General features: G+C 38.1%; 1 protein-coding gene across 5 annotated transcripts in view; it reads right to left on the reverse strand.

Annotated features, from left to right (window-relative positions):
* The window catches only part of TOX (thymocyte selection associated high mobility group box), a 299,059-nt gene that overhangs the window by 127,407 nt on the left and 150,706 nt on the right, over positions 1-20,946 (reverse strand). For all 5 annotated transcript variants that reach the window (XM_035708521.2, XM_025477802.3, XM_025477801.3 and 2 more), the window contains one exon: positions 3,376-3,618. In XM_035708521.2, the coding sequence (XP_035564414.1) occupies positions 3,376-3,618 (243 nt within the window). The remainder of the gene's footprint in view (positions 1-3,375; positions 3,619-20,946) is intronic.

The raw sequence follows: 20,946 nt of genomic DNA on the forward strand, positions 1-20,946 counted from the left end.
CCATTTGTATCTGGGAATGATGTGAAAACAGCTTAGTAGCCCATCTTTCTGTTCTCACTGTCCCCGCCCTGTGTATCTCCTCAACACCTCTTGCTTGAGTTATGACAACTGGCTGCACAGACTTTCCACGACTCCAGTTTCTTACCACTGCTATCCATCCAGGAAGATGGCAAAAGGATTTTCGTCTAATACTGCTTTCAGAATGCTTTTTCCTTGAGTGAAAACAGCCAATGGTTTCTTTGAATCTATCATATCAAACCATAGTCCTTTCATTGGTTTCGGAAGCCTTTGGTCAAATCTTCTAACTTAAAATATCCAACCTACTTTTCAAATGCTTTCCAATATGCCTTTTCTTTCCCTTCTATTTGTTCATATCAAAACCATCTTTCAGGCCCCAACTGAAGCCCTACATTTCCATTAAGTTTTACAGATTAGTCAAACCATATTAATCTAATGTTTTCCAACTAGGAATTCCTACCGGATTCATGGCCAGTAAAATTGAGTTTAGTATTTCTCCTGGTCTCTAACTGCTTCCTATCTTACTCTGCTTCAAACTTATTTATTTATTTTGTTTTCTCTGTAATTAATAAGCTTCTGAAGGACAGTGACCATGTCTTACCAATCATTTGAACACTTTCAAATATTTAGATCACAGTAAGCATTGAAAACATACACACTGATGAATGACATTCTAGACATATGATATTTCCAAATAAGAATTGAGGAGGCTCCTTGTTTCTCAAAGGAATTAGTAGACTCCTATAAAGTTAGCACTTCCAACTTTATTAGATTTCTATTGCAACTTTACAGCAAATCAAACTCTGGTTCTTGGACTCCAGCCAGAAATTCAAGCCTTGAAAGAGGATTCTTACAATAAATTTAATCTCCAAATCTACTTTCTCCAAGACCACAGTGGCTTAAAAAATGGGTTTAATATAGATTTAAGGTTAGAATCAACATTAGCTAGACCTATGCTGTCCAATATAAAGGGCACTAGGAACATGTAGCTATTTTAAATGTCAAATAATTCAAATATAATAAAAATAAAAATTAGTTCTTCAGTCACTCCAGCCACGTTAAAGTGCTAAGTAACAATGAATATTGCTATTGGATAGCATGGCTAACAGAAAATCCATTATCACAGAAAGTTCTATTGGACTGTGCTAAAGCCCATCCAAAGCCTCACTAAGACTTGGATTATTTGTTGGAGTAGCTTTTTACATAACAGCATGAAATGGTACAGCCAGTACTGGGAGTGGACAAAGTGGATGTCCACCTCAGAATGTGGTCTGGGAGATGGGGGAAGGCTCACCATCCTACGAAAAAAAAATCCTGCTGGACACGCTTGCCAAGAAGGAGCATGGCAAATTAGAGCTACACCTTCTTAGTTTAGGCCAGATGGGGCCCCTCTGCCTTGCACAATGTTAAAAGTTCCAAAGGAAATAGCACATTGAAGGGAAAATACCTAAAGTCCAGTTTTTTACATTGTGTTGTGTGGGGAAAACATAAATAAATTCAGATGAGGAGAAGCTCTTGATAGAACAAGAGGAAAGCACAGTGGAGGAAAGGCCTAGAAGGTGGTACATTTCATGCTGTGACTAGGTCCAGTTCTGAGAATGCCATTTAAGAATGGAGTGACTGTCATTTTGGTAACTCTGGGGAAATCTCTGATGCATATATATTGAAGTTGCACACAATGTATGTATACACATATACACTGAAGAAGCATCTCTTAATAAGTGAGTAGTATATAGAGACAGTTCCAGAAATGCTAAGAAGGCAAATTATGTAAAGGAAAAAGAGTTTTGAGACTTAAGTTACATAACTGAATATCTCATCATCTCTTCTATGGCCCTGCTCCATTCACACTATGAGAAAGCTTAGAGGACCGACTTGGTATTGTGTACACTGTATGTGTACTTCCTCTCCTTCTTAGTGAACAGGTGGTACCTATAAAGGCATCACCTGGATGCCTCATTGTCTCACAACTGCCTAGCCCCAAAGAGGAATAAACATTTGACTTTTCAAGTGACTACTTTAAAGGACAATATCATTCAGATTTACAAATTTGGCATACTCATGTAAAAATCTATTTTATTAAGCCATAGTTGATACCCCTGGACAAATCTAAGGTAGGATAAAAACTCAAGGCAGCAGTTTTCTGCCACTGTGAGTGCTGTGAACAAGTTCTCCTCTTTTGGCCACCAGGCTAGCTGCCGATTCTCAGGAGACTCTGGACATTACCATAGCACTAGGCTCTGGGCTACATTCTCGAAAAGTGACTTCAGGGTTTCTTTTGACTCTCCCTCCCCAACCCTCACCCTTTACATTCATGATTAACAGGAACACCTTCTCCTGAAGTCACTCAAGTTAGACATACACCGTCAAATGATTTCAATTAGGCATAATGTGAATGCCGCCTATCAGAAGCCATATAATATAAGCAAGTTAATCCATTTTTCACTGTGAGCAGTGTTCAGTGACTTCCCAAAATGACAACTATGTTCCATGTACTGTCAAGTGATTGAACAACAGAAACTAAAGAGTGCTAATTAAAAGTCACTGTTAACCTCAAGGAGAGCTTTATGACATGGTAAAGAGTTCTGTCCTCACCCATATGCTCCTGAAAATGCATTTCACTACTTGAGACATAGACAGGGAAATTATTAAGGTTTTAGATGACACACAAATCAGAAGAAAAGATTTTAGGAGAAGTCAGTGTTTCTCAAACACGGAATGCTTGTTAAAAATACAGATCCCTGGACTTCTGGGTAGAGGCTGGAAATTCAATTTTTGCTGGTTTTCCGGACGAACACATTCCCACCAACTTTGGAAAGTACCGAACACTCAAAGATTCATGGGGACAATGGATCCAATAGACTGAGACACTTTAATGGAGATACATTTTGATCACTAGAATTGTACCTCCAAAATAAAAGTGAAAATTGTTTTCAAGCTTGCCTATCCTGTAAATCTGTGGGAAATAAGGGAGAAATCCAGTTGAAGATGTGAGGCTCTCACTCGTAGTGAGAAATCTAGCACTCAATGAGAGGTGGCAGCTTTTAAGATAACTTTTTATGGGAAAGCTAGTAAGACAGTTCAACTTTATGACGGGGCATTCAGTGTCAAACAGTGTTTAGAGCTCTGGGTTATATGTATGAGTGATCAAACATGTAATTAATAGATTTTGCCCTGAATTAAATATAAGATAGAAAAGTACTTCAGGAACTTAAGGAGAACATTTTCTATAGCTAAAACCTTATGCCTCATTTCAGAATCCAGCATTGCTACAATCTAAAGCTTCTCCCATCAAAGCTGACCTTACCCTTGTTATGTCCCTCGCTCCCCACCGCAAACTAGTAAACAGATTCTTACCACAGAAATGGAGTTAGTAAGCAGTGCTCCATCCTGTCCCAGCAAATTGGAGACGGTGATTTCAGGTAGGTCCATGTTTTGTGGATGAAATGGTAGCAGGCCATTGTGGTTCATTGGGTGACACAGAGAGTGGTAACCAGGTTCGACTTCATTCACGTGCACCAGTGAGTGGTCGGGGAGGGAAGGAGGAGTGATTGGTGGAATGTTGAAGTCTTCACTTTCCAGGCTTGGACCAGGGTAAGACTGAAAAGACAAGTAATATTGCAAATGATCATTCTCCTTTCTTCCCTATCCCCATGAACAAATACACATGACCCCTTCAGATTATTATTACAAGCAGCATTATAGATCTGGCAAAGGCATTTCAAACACGCAAATTATCCTGCTGTCATTTCACTATATTATGCGTGGAGGAAAATTGCCTCAAAGGCATATCTACTTCTTGTATAAAGAGTACTTCCATGAGGCAGTTGTATTTTTCCAAGAAACTGAACTCAAACAGATTTCAAAGGTCCCATTAAAATTTTCCAGAGTTTTAATCTTGCTGAATACCTTTTTTCATGGGAATTGTGAGGAAGGAAGGCAATTTATAAAATTAATGTTTAATCAAACATGTTTCATAGGACTCCCTACTGCTCAGATCATGAGACATAATGAAACGAATTCCAGGAGTTCTGGGGGCAATTGTTTTTGAGTTTTGAAAAGCTGCATGCTCACAACTGACAAAAGAAATATAATTAGTAAAGAAGTGACTTAAGCATGTTGCATTAAGTATGGCTGCACAGAAAGTTTGATATATGGAAAAAAACCATTAAAAGATATTTTTATCGTGAAGATTACATCATCAAAATAAAATGAAGATTGTTTTCTTGGTTTCCGACTATTCACGTCTATTTGATTTTCCTCTAAAAGCTAATACATAATATTGCAGTCATTTAGATTCAGTTAGCTAATTTGAAAGGCAAAATTACATTGACATTGTTATACTACTAATTTGGGAATAAAAGTCAATCAGTAAAATAAAGAACAACATATGTGGGGCTTTTCCTTTTGGATAGTGGCTTTAGATAAAAGAGGTGGGGAGGAGACAAAAAAAAGGAAGTAAAGATTAGACAAGGACGCTCCTGTTTAAAACAGAATGTAGGGGATCCCTGGGTGGCTCAGCGATTTAGAGCCTGCCTTCCGCCCAGGGTGTGACCCTGGAGACCCGGGATCGAGTCCCACATCAGGCTCCCTGCATGGAGCCTGCTTCTCCCTCTGCCTGTGTCTCTGCCTCTCTCTCTCTGTGTGTGTGTCTCTCGTGAATAAATAAATAAAATCTTAAAAAAAAAAAACCAACAATGTAGTAAACATTGGAAATATGGGGAGGGACTGGCTAATACAACAGTGGTCCCAATTAATAGCAAGGCATAGCGATATTTAGCAGCCCTGTATAGAGCAGGTGTTAAAATAAAAAGGAAACAATTTGTGTCCAGAACATTCTTGCAAGCCTATCTTTCAAATTAAATGTTGTCCTTATAAAGTTTGAGTGCATGGGTAACAGGACTTGCTTGTCTAACAGCACAGAGCCTGCTGAAGTGTGCAAGATTTGAAATGAACAGGCAGAGGGTAGGAGCCAAAGAAAGTAGTATAAGGTATTCATTGGGTGTTCAGCCAATAAGCTTCATGCTCCTGCATCCAAGTGCCTGGGGTTATTTTTTCCAGATGGCGTCTATTTGTCTAACAGAAAGAAAATTTTCAAGTTGCACTTGCTAAATGTTGTACAAGTTTTGATATATTTGTTTAGGGGCTGTCAGAAGACATGATGAAATGAAACGCTACTGGGAACATCTGGAATTGAGACTTGCTCACGTAGAGGCCCTTGTGGGTTAGAAATGGGGGGTAGGTGAAGGAAAACACTGGATTCATCTCAGCAGATAATTGTTCTTAACTATCTGAAGTTTTGCTAAAAAAAAAGTCACCAGCTCTAAAAGTTCAGTCATCAAGTAACAAATTTTCCTGTTTATAGTTTAGATCTCTTGTCTGAAAAATATATTCATGGTCACTATCCAAATGATAAGTTTGATTAAATTCTCATTTGCTTGGTATATTTTAGAGCTTGAGTCTATAGATGTAAACCATCAGTTCCTGGTACAAGCCCTAATTTGAGAAGCATAAAAGATTCTAAGTGGGCAGGTAGGAGGGAGAGGAAGCACGTTTACTGACGCTGGTTTTGTAAAAAGCGCTATATCAGGTCCTTCGACTATGTTGTCTTCACTTAATCGTCAACAATAATCCTGTGTTGGGCTATCATTATCCCATTTTCCTGAAGAGAAAATTGAGAATCAGAATTTAAGTAACTTTGACTCAACTGGTAAACAATCAGCTCAGTATATATGAGGGTGGATACATGCTGTGACACATAAACAGTTTAATTGCTACTATTTTATTAGGTTGAATGATACAAAGTTGTCAATATCAACAAAATTTCATAATTTAAAAGTTAACAGTAGCTTATTAGCTAATCAAGTCTTTTCTTATTCCAGATTCCATCCCAATGCCTATGCCACTAAAATATTTACTCTAAATATGAGCACAAGGATGCATAGTTTGTCTTTGTGTTAACATTTCAAAGGCTGAACTTGTTGATACATCTCTTTTAAGAAGTTAATGATGTCTGTTTGAAACCTTTAAATAAGGTACAGTTAATGCCAGGGATAAAGGAGAAGATGTTTTTAATTTTATAAATGCTATTAAGCCTCTGAAAGCACTCAGGGATATTCTATCCATGGTATACCATAACATTACATGCCAGAATCTCTTTAGTAGTTAAATCTTAATTTGTGGTGTTTTAAAGGAAGGTTTAATTGGTATCACTTTACATTCAGTGATAACAATTGTACTGCAATTTAACAAAACTACATGGTTTATTTTCATGTAATCACATATTAATGCTATTTAATCTATGCATTTATTTACCTAAACCACAGATTCCACAGGTTAACTGGTAACCGGTAGTTATGTGGATCAGGAATTTTAACATCAGGTTACTTAGTAGTTTCTGTTCTCTCACATTAGAAATCATGATCTGGTTATTTGCCATGAGCCTATTACAGTGTAATTGATGCCATAAAAAAGTATCATAATAATTGTATAAATGTCAAAATGTCACAAAACTTACAAAAACTTCAATGCCAGACCAATTACAAATTAATTTTTTAATGTGGAAGTGAATTAGCTAATTCCTCAGTGTTGATTTCTACAGCATGACATCTTTATTTTAATTTTGAAAAACTTAATAGGAATAAGTTTGACTTAACAATAGTAAGTTATATATTAGGGAAAATCACAGTTTGGGGAGAAACCTATTACAGTAGGATATGATCTAGTGTTTTCCTTATTCCCCATGAAGCTGCCTGGGAAGAACCAGTATTCAATGTTGAATGAATTAACAAATGAATCCCTGAAAGAATGCACAGATGAATCAACGAATGCTAAGATGACTTTTTAAAGGCATGAAATTTGTGAATATAGCGTTGTTATTCCAAGGGTTTGAATACATATGCTGTATTCCCAAGACTTTGCACTGGCCAGCTGACAACATGGCATATAATGCAAATCTCTCAGCATGTCAGGAAGCCAGACACATCCTGTTAGAGATATAAAGGCTTAAGCAGCCTGAGGAAGGCTGGGGCAGGGTAGTTTGGTGTCCCTCTCTGGCTGCTGATCTGTCCCTTTGAAATGGCTTGAATTGCCATTCTACAGGGACACAGAGGTCCCAGAGGATTTGTAAAGGTGACTTTGGGGTCCCTAGGTTCTCAGAAGTTGTCAGAACCTAGTCCCCACTGCAGGTAGAACATCAGTTAAGGACCTCATAGAAGCCTCAGCTTCACATCAGGATCCCCTGGGAATAGCAGGTGCAATGCCCCAAGCCTGGCCAGCAGCAAGGACCTAATTATCCAAGGGAGAATAGAGGGGATGAGAAGGTATTCTGAGCACAGGAAGAAGGATGACTACCAAGTCAAAGCTAAGGCCACCCCAGGGTGACACAGTGGACCTAATACACTTGTCTACTGACTGAGGGGCCTTTTCTGGCTTGGGCTTATTTTCTTCCTATGAGTCTCAGGAAGGGTAGGAGTTTCAAGTATTTTTTCACTCCACAGCTGTCTCAGGACCAATGATCCTTTTTAAGACCTGGCCTATCCCATGAGATACAGGACTATGCTCTTTTTTTTTTTTTCCTTCCTTTCTTTCTTTTTTCCCCTAAGCCTCAATTAGAGACCAGTGAGTCAATTGCAGGTCCTCTGAGGACCTTTAGGGCTGAGGTTCCAGAGTAGAATTCTGGAGGAGAACAGGAATGGACTTGCAAGGTGGTATCATATTCCTTACCACCCTTTAGAGTGCCTTTTACCCCTCCCAACACAGAGATGAGAATCTTATCAGCAGCCTGAGTCATACAGCTTGCCTTCTCCCCAAGGAAGGATAAAAGTCAATGGTGACGATCTACACAAATAGAGAAAAAGTATTTAGGGATAGTAGCATGAAGTTCTAGCCAGTACTTTTAGTTTTATCTTGGATCTTCTCTAGGTTAATGAAAGGTAAATTGGAAACAAAGAAGCATGCAAGGTGATTTTTCTCTAAATAGTAGCCAGGCTGCATGATCTAAGTGATTCAAATAACTCAAAATTATATTATTGCTACTTAACCAGACTCTCTCTGGTCTTCAGCTACTCACTGGTCCTAGATGCAGAGAGTAGTACTGCTACTATCGCTGGTGCTGGGATACACCGTAGGGCAGCTCTACTTTGCAGGAGGTGCTGTGTATCCTTGTGTGACCAGGGAACAGAAGCCAAGAGTCATGGAACATGTGGGTTGGGGTGGGCTGTACTATCACAAGGCTTGGCTAACTCTGTAATACATATGAACTTTTCAAGGCCACAACGGGACTGTTGGAAGCATAAAGTAGTAACTTCAAAATATTATCATCCTCAAGAGAGTATTTTCATGGTTCTAAATAGTAAATTCAATGGCTGTTTCAAGTCATTGTCTTAAACCCTCATCATCAGCATTTGCATGTTTAGCTTATAAAGTGCTACATCTTTCTGTGATGAGGAAGGGATGGATTTTTGGATTGGTTGAGAATACTCATTTGATTTTTCCAGGGACTAATAAGAACGGCCAAGAGCATATTGGAAGGAATGGAGACTTTGGACTCTAGTAGACAGGAACTGCATCTAGGTGCTCTGCATCTAGGAGTGGGTTCTGAGGCAATCTTCTTACTCAGTTTCAAAACCTGCTTCAAGGGATGCTTTTGAGCATTCAAAGCAAAAAAAAAAAAAAAAAGATTGGTAAAAAGCCTGATAACCTACCTCTGCAACATAGAATTTCTTGATAAATAATAGCTTTAGCATAGCTCTGGTTAATATTAAATACATTTATACATCCCATGGATTGGGTCATGGCCAAGAAAACAAACAACTACAGATACTACAGGAGGGGATTCAGACATCGTTATGAAGGCATTTCAGTGTACTTACCATTGATCAGAACACATATTGAAACGGAGCGTAGCCCCACTCAGACATAATGTGTTTATTTAATTGCCCCCCATAAATAGCTAAGATCAAGTTTTGCCTTTATTTTAATGGAATTAAATTGCACTTTCGAAATGAAAGAAGAAATGAGAGAGTGGGCAACAGTGAACAGACAAGGGTTGCTGAAGAGCTTGGAAGACGATGACTAAATGAGCCAAGGGCCATAGCTCTGCTTTGTCAGGGAGCCGTGCAGAGAGACTGGCAACCTTGACTGGGGGCCTTCTGGCAGTTCCACTCCTACTGGCCTTAGGAAAAGGCTGCTGAACTCGTGAATCAAAATTTCAGTGTCTAAATCTGCAACAAGAGCTATACTTCCTAACACACTGCCTTACGCTGTAGAAAGGCCGCCTTCCCTGGAAGTTTTGGCAAGAAGGCAAAATTGCCAATCAGATGGATTGTATTTGAGTTTGAATCAAGAGACTGGGTTATAGGAAAGGAATAGAGGATCCTTCCAGTCTCTTTTGGTTTGATCTCCTTGGAGGCTTTTCCAGCCCTTTGACTGAAGCTCCAGTTAAAACCTGCCCAGGATCCCTATTTTAGTGACAAAGGAAAGGAAATGTCTCACCTGGTTTCTGGAAGATTTCATTCCCCCCCCCCCCACCGCCCCCCATCTGTTTAATTACATACTCACATTCCTTCTTAATCATATTGCTTAACATATTCCATGACCTGGGTATCCTGTTTACATTATTTTCTCGTTCTGCAGTTCACATTTCCTTTTGCTACAGCCTGTTCTTATTTTTTATTCTTATTCGACATTATTGCATCTGGAAGTGGGATGTTAATTAGGATGAGCTTACTTTTGACTACAGAGAATTCATGTCTTCATACCGTCTAGATAGAGTGTTAATATATGCTGACCAGGAACGAATAATGGGAACTCTCTTCTGGACTTCGCTTTTTCTTCTCTTTTTAAAATCTGGTTTCTCTACCAGAGGAGCCTTGTCTTTGTGGGTCTCCGTCCACATATTGCAATCATTATACAGAGCACTCGATCTTTGGTGACAAGAAGTCCCATAACTCAGAAGAATTCAAAAGATATCATCTTGTACATATCTTTAAATTATGTGATGGCTTCATGCAATCATGCATACACTGAAAATATGGCTATGGTTATAACGTTGTAAAATATGTTTCTCATATAGATCTTTATTTGAAAGATAAATAAATAGCACTGCCATCACGTGTATATGGAATTCCTTAATTTTTAATCTGTAACATAATTCCTGAAATTTCAAGATACAAAAATACCACTGTTTAAATGTGTTTCATCTTTTACTGAAAATTCACATTGCCTGATTCAAATAACTAAATGGAAAGCAGAGTCAACCACAGAGTGATTAAATGATTAATGATTAGAAAAGTGATTAAAAAAAGAAAAATGATAAGCTTCCTCTATCTGTTTTCAGAAGTTAAGACATTGCATGTAATGGTGATTTCTCTCAAAAGAGTTTAAACAGCATCAACATTATCTCCAATTTCTTTTGAGAAGACCTTCAGAAGTAGGTATTTTTCAGATTCTTTTGTCTCTGCATGAACAAGGGTTGATAGCTTGAGACTATAATGTATTACTGTGCAAAGCTTCGGTCTGTTACATAAATCATCTTAACACTCAGCAAGAATTGTCCAACAGTGCCATTGATGTGCTCAAGCCAATGATCCTGCAAACAATTTTTTTGTCTTTCTTCACATGTTAGACAATAGCAATAAATCATCTTCATTTAAAAACACACAATGTACTAATTTTTCAAGCAACAGTTATCAAAATGCAATTTTTTTGGTAGAAAGTACAATATTTATTTCATTTGTGCTCATTAATTTTTTTGTACCCTGTGTTAAATAAAAGACAATGGGCACCTCATCAGCCATCGAAGCATTTTCTGTGTACCTACTATGTGTAAGGCATCCTGCAAAGCATGACTTGAGATACAAAGAACTATAAGATGCAGTTTATTATAAAGCAAGTGAATTAGAAGATATATAAAAACTGAGGTTCCCAATAAAAAGCGTGTTGAAAGTGTCAAGTATAAACAACAATGGAATCACTTGAAGCTGGGATGATGAAGGGATTGTTACAAGCAGATTTACCCTGATAACCAGGCCTGAATATTAGACACTTCTGCCGAAATGCAATATGTGATCAAGGAGGATCACAAAACCAACAAATGAGCAAGTTTGGACAGTGTGCCAAGAAGTTCCAACAGCAAGGTCAGGTCTTCGAAGAACACTTCAAGAGCAAGACTGGTCCCACTGACCAAAACAGACTTTGGGGTGTGGAGCCCAATTCAGTCCTCTGTTGAGACTGGTTTTAACTGGATTGTAGGTTTTTTGTTTTGTTTTGTTTTGTTTTATAATTGAAAACCCAATGTGTAAAGGCTGAATGAAACCAGAAACCTGCGTTGACTTGAGGCCGCCCCAGTGAATGTCTGACATTAGCTCTTCTTAGGACCAGGATTGGTTGAACTTCAGCTCCATTAATAGAGACAGAAGCTTTGAGGATTCGGGGTCCTGGGGCAGTGAGCCAGGCACCCTAAGATCAGGGGTGGGTGGGGCAAGGTAGTCTAATACTTCGGTGCATCAGGGCTGATGCTAGGGCCACCTCTCCAAAGACTTCCAGAAAAGTCCTTAGCATTTACATATGGGTGTTTCTCCTGCCATACTTCATTATGATACTGAAGTGGGGAAGTGGGGAAGATTTATTTCCTCTCAGTATTGTTTGGAGGCCTATATGGGTCTCCAAGCTGCATTTAAAAAAAAAGAAAGATTTATTTGAGAGAGAGAGAGATTGAGAAAGAGAGAGAGACAGAGAGGGCAAGAGGAAAGAGGGGCAGAGGGAGAAGGAGAGAATGTCAAGCAGACTCCCCACTGAGCCAGACCTGGGGTTCTATCCCTCCTGAAATCATGACCTGAGCTGAAATCAGGAATCGGAGGCTTAACCCACTTAGTCACCCAGGTGCCTCTCCAAGCTGCACTTTTAGGGGACACTTTAAAACCAAGTGTTGTGTGCTGTTGTCATATGGGCCTTCCCTTTGGCTAAACAAACAAACAAAACACAAACACAAAAAGCAAATTTCTGGGAAATAAATAACGTACTCCCCCCACAAGCCACAACCCACACACGAATGATTAGGAAGAACAGATCAAGGTGCACAGGATACTTCTGAAACCCTAGTGGGGGCCCAAGGATGTTCTTCCAATAACAGGTATCATTCCATATTGGGTGTTTAAAAGGGTGGTTAAAACATTTAAATTTTATTGTTTAGCATACAATTTTATGTACAAAGGCAGCTATGATTTTTTTTAGTTTTCAGAGGTTTTCAACTCTCATACTGAGTTCATATATTCTGAGATTCAGCTTACACATTTTTGCTTTATTTTATAAATAATTTGTTAATGAAAAGAAGTCACTCTTAGTCCACCCACTCAGAATAATACCCCACTATTAAAACATGTGCATCTTGCAAGATTCTTTATATTTCATATTTGTTATTTTGTTTCAGGTTTTTATTTTAAAAGTCAGATCACAGAGCTCTGATTATGAAGCTAGAAATGCTATATGCAAATCTCAGCTGATTGCTTAGTAGGTATAAGTCCCTACTTCCTCTAAGCCTTGGTTTCCAAATCTGTAAAATGGGGATGACAATAGTATTCAATTTTTTAAAGGTAATCAGGATTAAATGAGGTGATATAAATAATCTGAGTAATATACTGGCTCACGAGAGCAATCAATACATGTTAGCTACATTATCATTTTTTATTATTGTCATTATCCCACCATATAATTTAATCTGATCACTGAAAATGAATCATGAAGAATTTCCCATGCCCATTAATATCTTTTACATTATTGTTTAAATGGCTGTACATTATATTGTGGTGTGCATGTTCTATAATTTATTCTATTAGTTCCCAATTACCAAACATTTAGGGTGTTTCTGATTTTTCTGTTATGAACCACATTCTGATGAATAGCCTTATGCATTTTTTCTTGGAATAGTGTTCTGGAGTTCTATGTTTATGCTCAAATGGAATCACACAGAATGCTCGCTCAGGAGAAGACCTTGAAGACTATGCATCCACTCTGCAGATACGTAAAATGAGGTCCAAAGAGGTTCAATGATTTGCTTGTATTTAGAAAACCAGTTGGGCAGAGAGGAGACCCAGAGTATAATTACAGATTTATTTTTTTTATTCATATAATAACTAAATAAAATGCATTGGATTTTAATATACCATCTTAAAAACATTTATAGTCTTTAAGCTTTAATACATTTTCTTTAAAAAAAAAATCTGTGTTAAGTTGATTTTTGCTTATGGTCAACTTCTATTTGCTAAATTATGTGCAGACATCCAGGATGGAGTTGAGCCTTCAGTGCTGGCCTATTATTATATATACATATTTTATTTTATATATATGTATATATAAAAAACATATTGTATGTGTTTATGGCCATTCTTTTCATTTTTGCCCGTTGCGTAGAAATCAGTAAATGTTGGGTATGTAGACTCACATTCTTCCTAAAGATCAGCAGAGAGAACTAAACAGATGGTCTAAGTTTTTAGTTTATTCCTCCCTCAATCAAAGGGGCCAGGAAAAGGAAAGAGAGGCTCCTGTTCCTACTCATAGGCAATTCCTACTTTTTGGACCTTAAACTGGGAAGCAATTCCAAGTGGACCCCTGGATATTTGAGGCTTTTCGCACTTCCTAAGGTCTTTGCTAGAAAGAAAGCTTAAACTGAAGTGGAGCTGAAGATAGGGGAATGGAAGAGTCAAAAAAAAAACAAAAAAAAAACACAGAAGTTGAACAGTTGGAGATAATTCCTTCAGTTTAATGAAGATTAAACTCTGGTCTTCAGTTACCCAGAAGTGGGATCTTGGGGAAGAGCGGTGGGAGGGGTCTTCTATGGGGAGACCTCTTATACTTTGTTTACCTCTTGGAGGAGAAAAGGAAAAGTGTGAAGGATGGGAAAAGCGTACTGGACCTATATAAGAGTAGTGAGAATTCAGTGGTGGCAAATGGGTGGGAAAGGCTGGAAAAGACTGGGAGGAAGGAATAATCACTGCATAAATAAAAGAACCAGGCACTGTGGAAAACACCTCACCTTTGTGCAGCTTGTATGTGTGTTCAAACAAGTATGAAATGTGAGACCAAAACTGGAATATGAAATTGCTGCTTTGATTGGTCACCGGATAGTCAAACTTATGCAATTTAATTTGTTCGACCTAATATCTTCCAGAATATTCCCACACACAGAACAGTGCTGAGCGGTTATATCAACCAAGGTGGTTGAGGTTAGCCCGTCAACATCTTGACCTTAAAGTTCTAAAATAAAATGAAGCCTCGCTGAGCAAGGATGGAATTTGATTTGGGCATTAGGCCTTGCTAGGCCAACATCTTAGCTCTGATATTTACTAGCTTTGTGCCGTTTGGCCAATCACTTTACCTCTGTCATCCTCACCGAACTGTTGTTAAGGATTAAATGAGATAATGTATGCAAAGCTTTTGCTTAGTTCCTTGCCAGACACTGGGAGCTGCCAACTGACAGCTTTTATTACTATTATGGAATCTAATTCATTCATTACCTTGGGGATAGAGGAATGCTAACCTAAACTTCTAGCCAAGCAGAAGCTTCCGACTAATACTTACCATTGTCTTGACAAGTAAGAACTTTAAATGGAGTCAGCATAAGAAAAAAAGCTCAGGAGTCACAGAACAGAGGAATCCAGGCTTCCCTGAAGGCAACTTCCATCTGGGGCTGCCAGCCCTGCCCCACCCCACCCCTGCAGTCCATGACCAGCCCCTGAACCCATTCCTTCAAGGCCACTCTGCTTTGGGCATTCAGAAAATAGCAACTCACGGTAGGTTTTTAGCTCTTCCTGAAGGAGAGCCTTCTGAAATGCAAGGAGACCCAGTTGCATACAGGGAAGCCTTCATTCCTGAGGTGGCCATCAATGAGTTTCAGATCAGCCCATTCCATTTGAATAATTTAATGACAGGACTGAGGAGTCATTTGTTTGACTTTGCTTGCAACAGCAACAATGATCACAGTGTATAAATAAGTAGCGAGCAATGTATGGAGACAATTTTCCAAGACAGTCATCAATTAATTTCAAACCATCAGGGTTATAGTTATAAATTTTTATATCAAAACTGTGAAATAACACAGATCAGAAAAAACACAGGAGAAAGAAAAAAAAAAAAACACGGATAGACATAAAGATTAAACTGAAACCGTGTGTTTCTGGGAAGTCTAGCTAAGTCTGCTCCCAAACCGAGGAACTGAAACTGCAAAGGGAAACTTGACACTTTTTTTAAAAGGTGTTTAGGTGGCAGCTGAGGATATGTAGAAGGAGGTCTCAGGAGAGATACGGGTGGGTGGAAGAAAACCTCAGCTTTTCCAAGCCTCAGTGTTCTTATGCTAAAAATGGGCAAAATCTTTTCTACTTGACATATTGGCATAATAAAATTTTAGTGTTTGTTTAGAACAATCTGTGTCTTGGAAATGGAGTTGGCATAGACAGATGACATCATTCAACATATCTCTATTCTTAACTTGAAATACCATACCTATTTTTTAGACATTCTTTAGTGACAGGTTTGCTATAATAAGTGCCAGACAAAAAAATCTAGCATGTTATATATTGCAAAACTTCACAGGAAGGATCATTTAGCTTTTCATAATTGTTCATATGCTAAAGAAAAAAATCTACAAAGTACAATTTCGTACAAGCCAATGGGCTGCTCTCAAAATGTAGTCAGTGCCACTGCAGAACTGGTGAGGTGGTGTCCTGGAGTCACAGCACCCCTTCCCAGTGCCAAAATGTCTTGGTGTCACTTGACAGTTGCCCACCGAACAAACCGTCCTCCAGGAGATGAAGCTCGGTGTTTTTTGAGAATCTGGTTTATACCACCAATGCTATAACACTCAGACATTTTCATCGTTTTTATCACTGAAATGCATTTTCCTAATGCTTGAAAAAATATACTATTAGACAATTATCATAAAATTCTCAAGCATACTCAGCAACAAACATTCATTTTGTGAAATAAAAAATGAGTCTTATATTCACAAATCCCACAGCTTGGAAATGTATATGATACACAACATTTAACCTGTCAGCTGCCTCATTAGTATCAATGAGTGGGAACTGGCAATCAGTAGATGGTGTGCTCTACATGTGTTTATGTTTTAAAATGTTCCCAAAATAGCTCTGCCTGAGAGGTTGATATAAAACACTTCAACTGGACAAATGAATTTCAGTTTAAATCTTATGGTCTACTTAAATTTTTTTGAGGAATCCATGTTTCTTCTGTAACTGATCATTTATAGCTAATGGAGTCAATACCCCTCTAATGATAATAATGATGATAATAATGATAAAAACTGGCTAGATAAAAAGTCATCTAAATTTCAATCATACCAATATGTAAATGATCAAGAAAATACTCAGGGAGACTGATGTGTGTTTGACTACCAAGAGTCCTAAGATATATATTTGTATGGCGCCCGTGTTCAGAATCCATACAGCTATTAAGACATTTTTATAAACTGTAAGAAATATGTGAGCTATTTCAAGATATAATTCTGAAAAACAGACTTCCATGTAAGAAGCCAATTTAGGAAGAAAACAACATAAACAATAGTAACTTGTGTGCTCAAGTGAAGCATCTTTTTAATTTTGAGTAATGAAGATGTCAAGCCAAATGCTAGAGTAGTTTAACTTAATTAGGTGGCCTATTTTTCCAGGCATCCTTTCATTTCCCATTGAAAACTCAGCTTGTATGCAAGGCAACAAGAGCAATTTTGTCTGTAATGAATACCTCCGGGACTGCGCAGAGTAATCATTTGAGTGTTATGCTGAAGACTGGTTTGAGTAACTAGTTTGGGCTTGTTAAGATGCCAGACTTTGTTGGACTAACTAGATGACTCAAAGCATGGCGGCTTTGCCATTTTATTGGGTCAATGGTCAAAAAGTCAAGTTGACTTTACTCCTGAAATTTCTGCCAAAAGGAACCAATCTAAAAATAATTGGTCTAATTTATAGTTCAAATTTATGTCACAATCATGGACATTTTATGACCCATAGTCAAGAGATTTTTTTTCCAAAAATGCTCTTTAAAATATTATACCTTCTCGGCCCTTTTTTCATACCTCATTTACACTTGAACCTGGAGTATTTTCTTACTAGAAAAACATGTAATTAAAAATATATAGCTTTCAATACATTTGTAGATCTCAAGACACTGTGATTCTAACAGTAGATTAAAGAAATTAATGTACAGAGGAGCTTGGAGAGTCCTTATTGGTTCCACTGCCATTGTATTGCTTATGACAAATAGCAGTACAATAATTATTGTAGGAATAACTGCCTATTACCATCTAGCTTATTATCACATTAATTCTTTGAGTCTTGTACTTGAAATGATTGCCTTAGGAGATGGGAGGGGTGGTGCCTTTTGTTAACATGGTGAGGTATCAGTGACCCAGGTGGAGAGAAGCTACTGGAATGCAATGGGTAGGTCCAAATTTACTAAATGGCTGCTGTGCAGGACTGAAAATCATCACAAAGAGTTAGAAGACCTAAAAGAGTTAATGTGATTTTTAAAAAGGTACATAAAATATTTTAATTGCTTATTCATCTTCCAACAAATAATAGCGCATATTTCTGATGTCAGACACACTAGGCCCAGGAGATCCAGGGAGAAGCAGGGGCCAGTCCTGTCCTCAAGAGCTCATAATCACATGGGAAAGGCAAGGAAATGGGTGCCAATTCTAGTACACTACATGCCATGGAGGGGCAAATATGTACTTCGGTACCTCCGACTATACACTGGAGAGGCAAGGAGGTGTGTGAGGAGGAAAGAGACATGGATCATTTGGCAACAGAGAGCAGAGAAATGGAAAGGTGAAAGTGAGGAAAGATGAGAGAAGTTAAGGAGAAACTGTGAGCCTGGGGCCTAAGCAATAATTATGTAGAAGGGAAGAGGAGACAGATTCAAAAGTTATGCCAAAAAGTAGAATCAACACTAACTAGTGATAAGGGAGACTCTTCAAATCTCTGTCTTGATGACTGAGTAGATGGTGTTAAGTCTTAGGACTACAGGCAATAGAAAAAGAAGAAGAAGAAGAGTTTGAGCTGCAGTCAGAAACAGATGCCCAGTGGTGTTAGAAATCACACCTGAAACTCACATGAGAGGACTGCCCTAAATATATGGATGCCCTTCAACTTTTCTATTCAAAATATGTGATATGAAATGTATGTTAAATGCTTAGTTTTAAGATTCCAGGGGAAAACTGCTTGTATTTTATCATTGTCATGTTTTAATCTCGAGATCTGAGGGCCAGATAAGAGAGAGGATTTCAGTGGAGTGAAGAGAAAAGAAGCAGAGTGAAATCTGATCACAACCTGAAATAATCTAAAATCAGATCTCACATCAGGACACTTAATATTTAGGGTTTAGGATGATGCTCAGAATTAACAATAAAAATTAGTTCAAGCTTAAAGGATAACTATTCTTGGAGATAAGGAGGAAGGAGAGGAGGAGAGTAAGAAGAAAGGAGGATGGGAGGAAAGGGTTAGGAAGCCAGGGGATAGTGATGGAAACCAAACAGAAGGAAATGATTTAGCAGAATGAAGCCAAGGTCAAGGAAGAAGTGATTGATTGAAAATATGGTTCAATTAGGTAGTCTTCTTAAGAATTTAGCTTCTCTAAGACCTGACACTAGAAAAATCTTCTGATTCCCCCATCAAGTGATTATTTCTTGTATAAAAAAAAGTCAGTCCTTCACTACCTTTTTCACACAGTACCCCAATTGAGGAATGGATGAGAATGTTTCTGCATCCAGAGAAGGTGAGCAGGGGAACATGTTGCCAGTTTGGGTGGAAAGCTCAGAATGAACAGGTAGCTATGGAAAATGATATTCTGGACACTTTCATAGAAGAAGAGAGAATGAGAAAAAGTAATGGCACATATACTCAAAACTAAACATAAATAAATAACCTTTGTGCCATAAAAAGTTTCAACCAAGAGAATCAGACTCCTCTTCTGTTTCCTTTGATGTAGTTAATTCAAATGAACACTTACATCTTGAGTAGAATCACATATGAGGAGCTACCAAAGGTACACTAATTCTAGGGGCTAGAGAAAGGGGCTTGAGTCTTTTCAGGGAAAGAGAAAGGCCTGACAGCGTGAGTCTGAGTGGGCTCAGAAGATTCTAGAGAAGATTCAGAGCTAAGTTGGGAAGCCCAATCCCTTCCTGCCTTGCTGTTGTGTGCTCTGCCATTTTGGTCATTTTGGTCAGACGTGACAGGTTAAGAATGAGAAAGATGGGAGTTTATGAAGGACTGTTGGCCACTCTTCATGTATGGCTTTCCTTTCTTTAGCATGCTCACATATTCCCACAAACTACTTGGGTGTGTGTCGGGGGAATCTGCAAGTTCATGAGGAATTAAGCGACATGGGCCCCCTTAGCCAGGGTCTGGGAACACACTAAAAAATCTTGTATCACATGCTTCTAATTCTATGCAGAGTAAAAAAAAAAAATAAATGGGGTTTATATTAAAGTACTGAGTGGGGCCCTGGATAGCTCATTCAGTTAAGCTTCCAACTCTTGATTTTGGCTCAGGTCATGATCTCAGAGTTGTGAGATCAGGCTCCGTGCTGGGCGTAGAACCTGCTTGAGATTCTCAATCTTCCTCTCCTTCTGCCCCTCCCTCAGCCCCAGCTGCACACTCTCTCAAAAATAAAATCAAGTACTGAGTGGCCAGCACACTTATAACTAGTTATTAGAGGAGAAAAGAGTCAATATTCCAAGAATGGGGCCAGGGAGAAGTGGAAATGTCATGGGTTTTTATTGCATATTTGTCAGGCTTATTATAAGGTAGTATACTCAATTTAAAAGCTGCCTATCAATTACAAAACTGTATGCAAAAAAATTTAAGGATTTGTATACACTAGCTTAAGAGGTATAGAATGCATGCAGTAGATAGTGCCAAAGAGGCCTTTGGGACCGTCTAAAAGAATATCATTAATTTTTACAGTGTACTTCCATTTCTGGAACCATTCCAGCATTGGCTTTCTATAAAAATCATTTCAAGTTTAGAATTATGCTATTTGCTCGCAGCAACATCACAGGCACAGTACTGTACCATATGTTGCTACTTAGCAACTTAGTCTGTAAGTCCCAAAGCATGTACTGATTTGAAAATTGAACAGGAATTATAATTGTTGAGTGATGCTATGAGGCAAGTTGTCTTGGATTACTAAACTATGCAGATGTTTGATGTTATGTAGGAAAAGGAATAAAACTATTTTTTTTTCCTGTAAGATGACTAAAATCCTATTTATGGTTGCCGAAAGGGGTAAATTGATTAAAATTCCCTAAAAGAATACCAGGTAATGAATTTTTGAACACACCATATTACAGTAAACAAAAGGAATGTTAAGTGTAAAATTTAGCTAAGGCCATTCAACTTATGTAATTTGCAAAGTTTATTCCCCCCAGAGTATGTATTATCTTGCATTAGTCTAATTTTTAAAGTAGCACATTCTAAAAACATTTTCATATGTGCTACATTATTAAAAAATAGTTTGCTTCTGGCACACAAACCTGCCCTATCTTTACAAAGCCCCAAAAGTATTTGGGGCTCTTTACTCTTTCATTAATTATCACTGATATTTAAAATATTCTTAGTAACTCCTGATTGAAATATTAAAAGGAATAATGTTAGTTGTTTGATTTTAGTCAGGGCTTAATAGTATCCATTGTATTTGAATTTAAAAATCTAAGGAGCCAAGTTGTTATGATGTATATGCTTTGAATTTCCAATCCTTTATCCAAAAGTCTTTAAGACGGACATAATGATTCTCTGAAAGGGAGCAGCTGCTTTATAACAGCAATCATTTATTGAGTTTGTGTTTCTACTGTTTCAAACAAATTCAATTAGCCCTTACACTTCAAAACCCTAAAGGCACCAAAGAGATGATACTGGGTTG

The sequence above is a fragment of the Canis lupus genome, chromosome 29 (genome assembly GCF_003254725.2).
Source record: "Canis lupus dingo isolate Sandy chromosome 29, ASM325472v2, whole genome shotgun sequence".
In the NCBI taxonomy this organism is placed as follows: domain Eukaryota; kingdom Metazoa; phylum Chordata; class Mammalia; order Carnivora; family Canidae; genus Canis; species Canis lupus.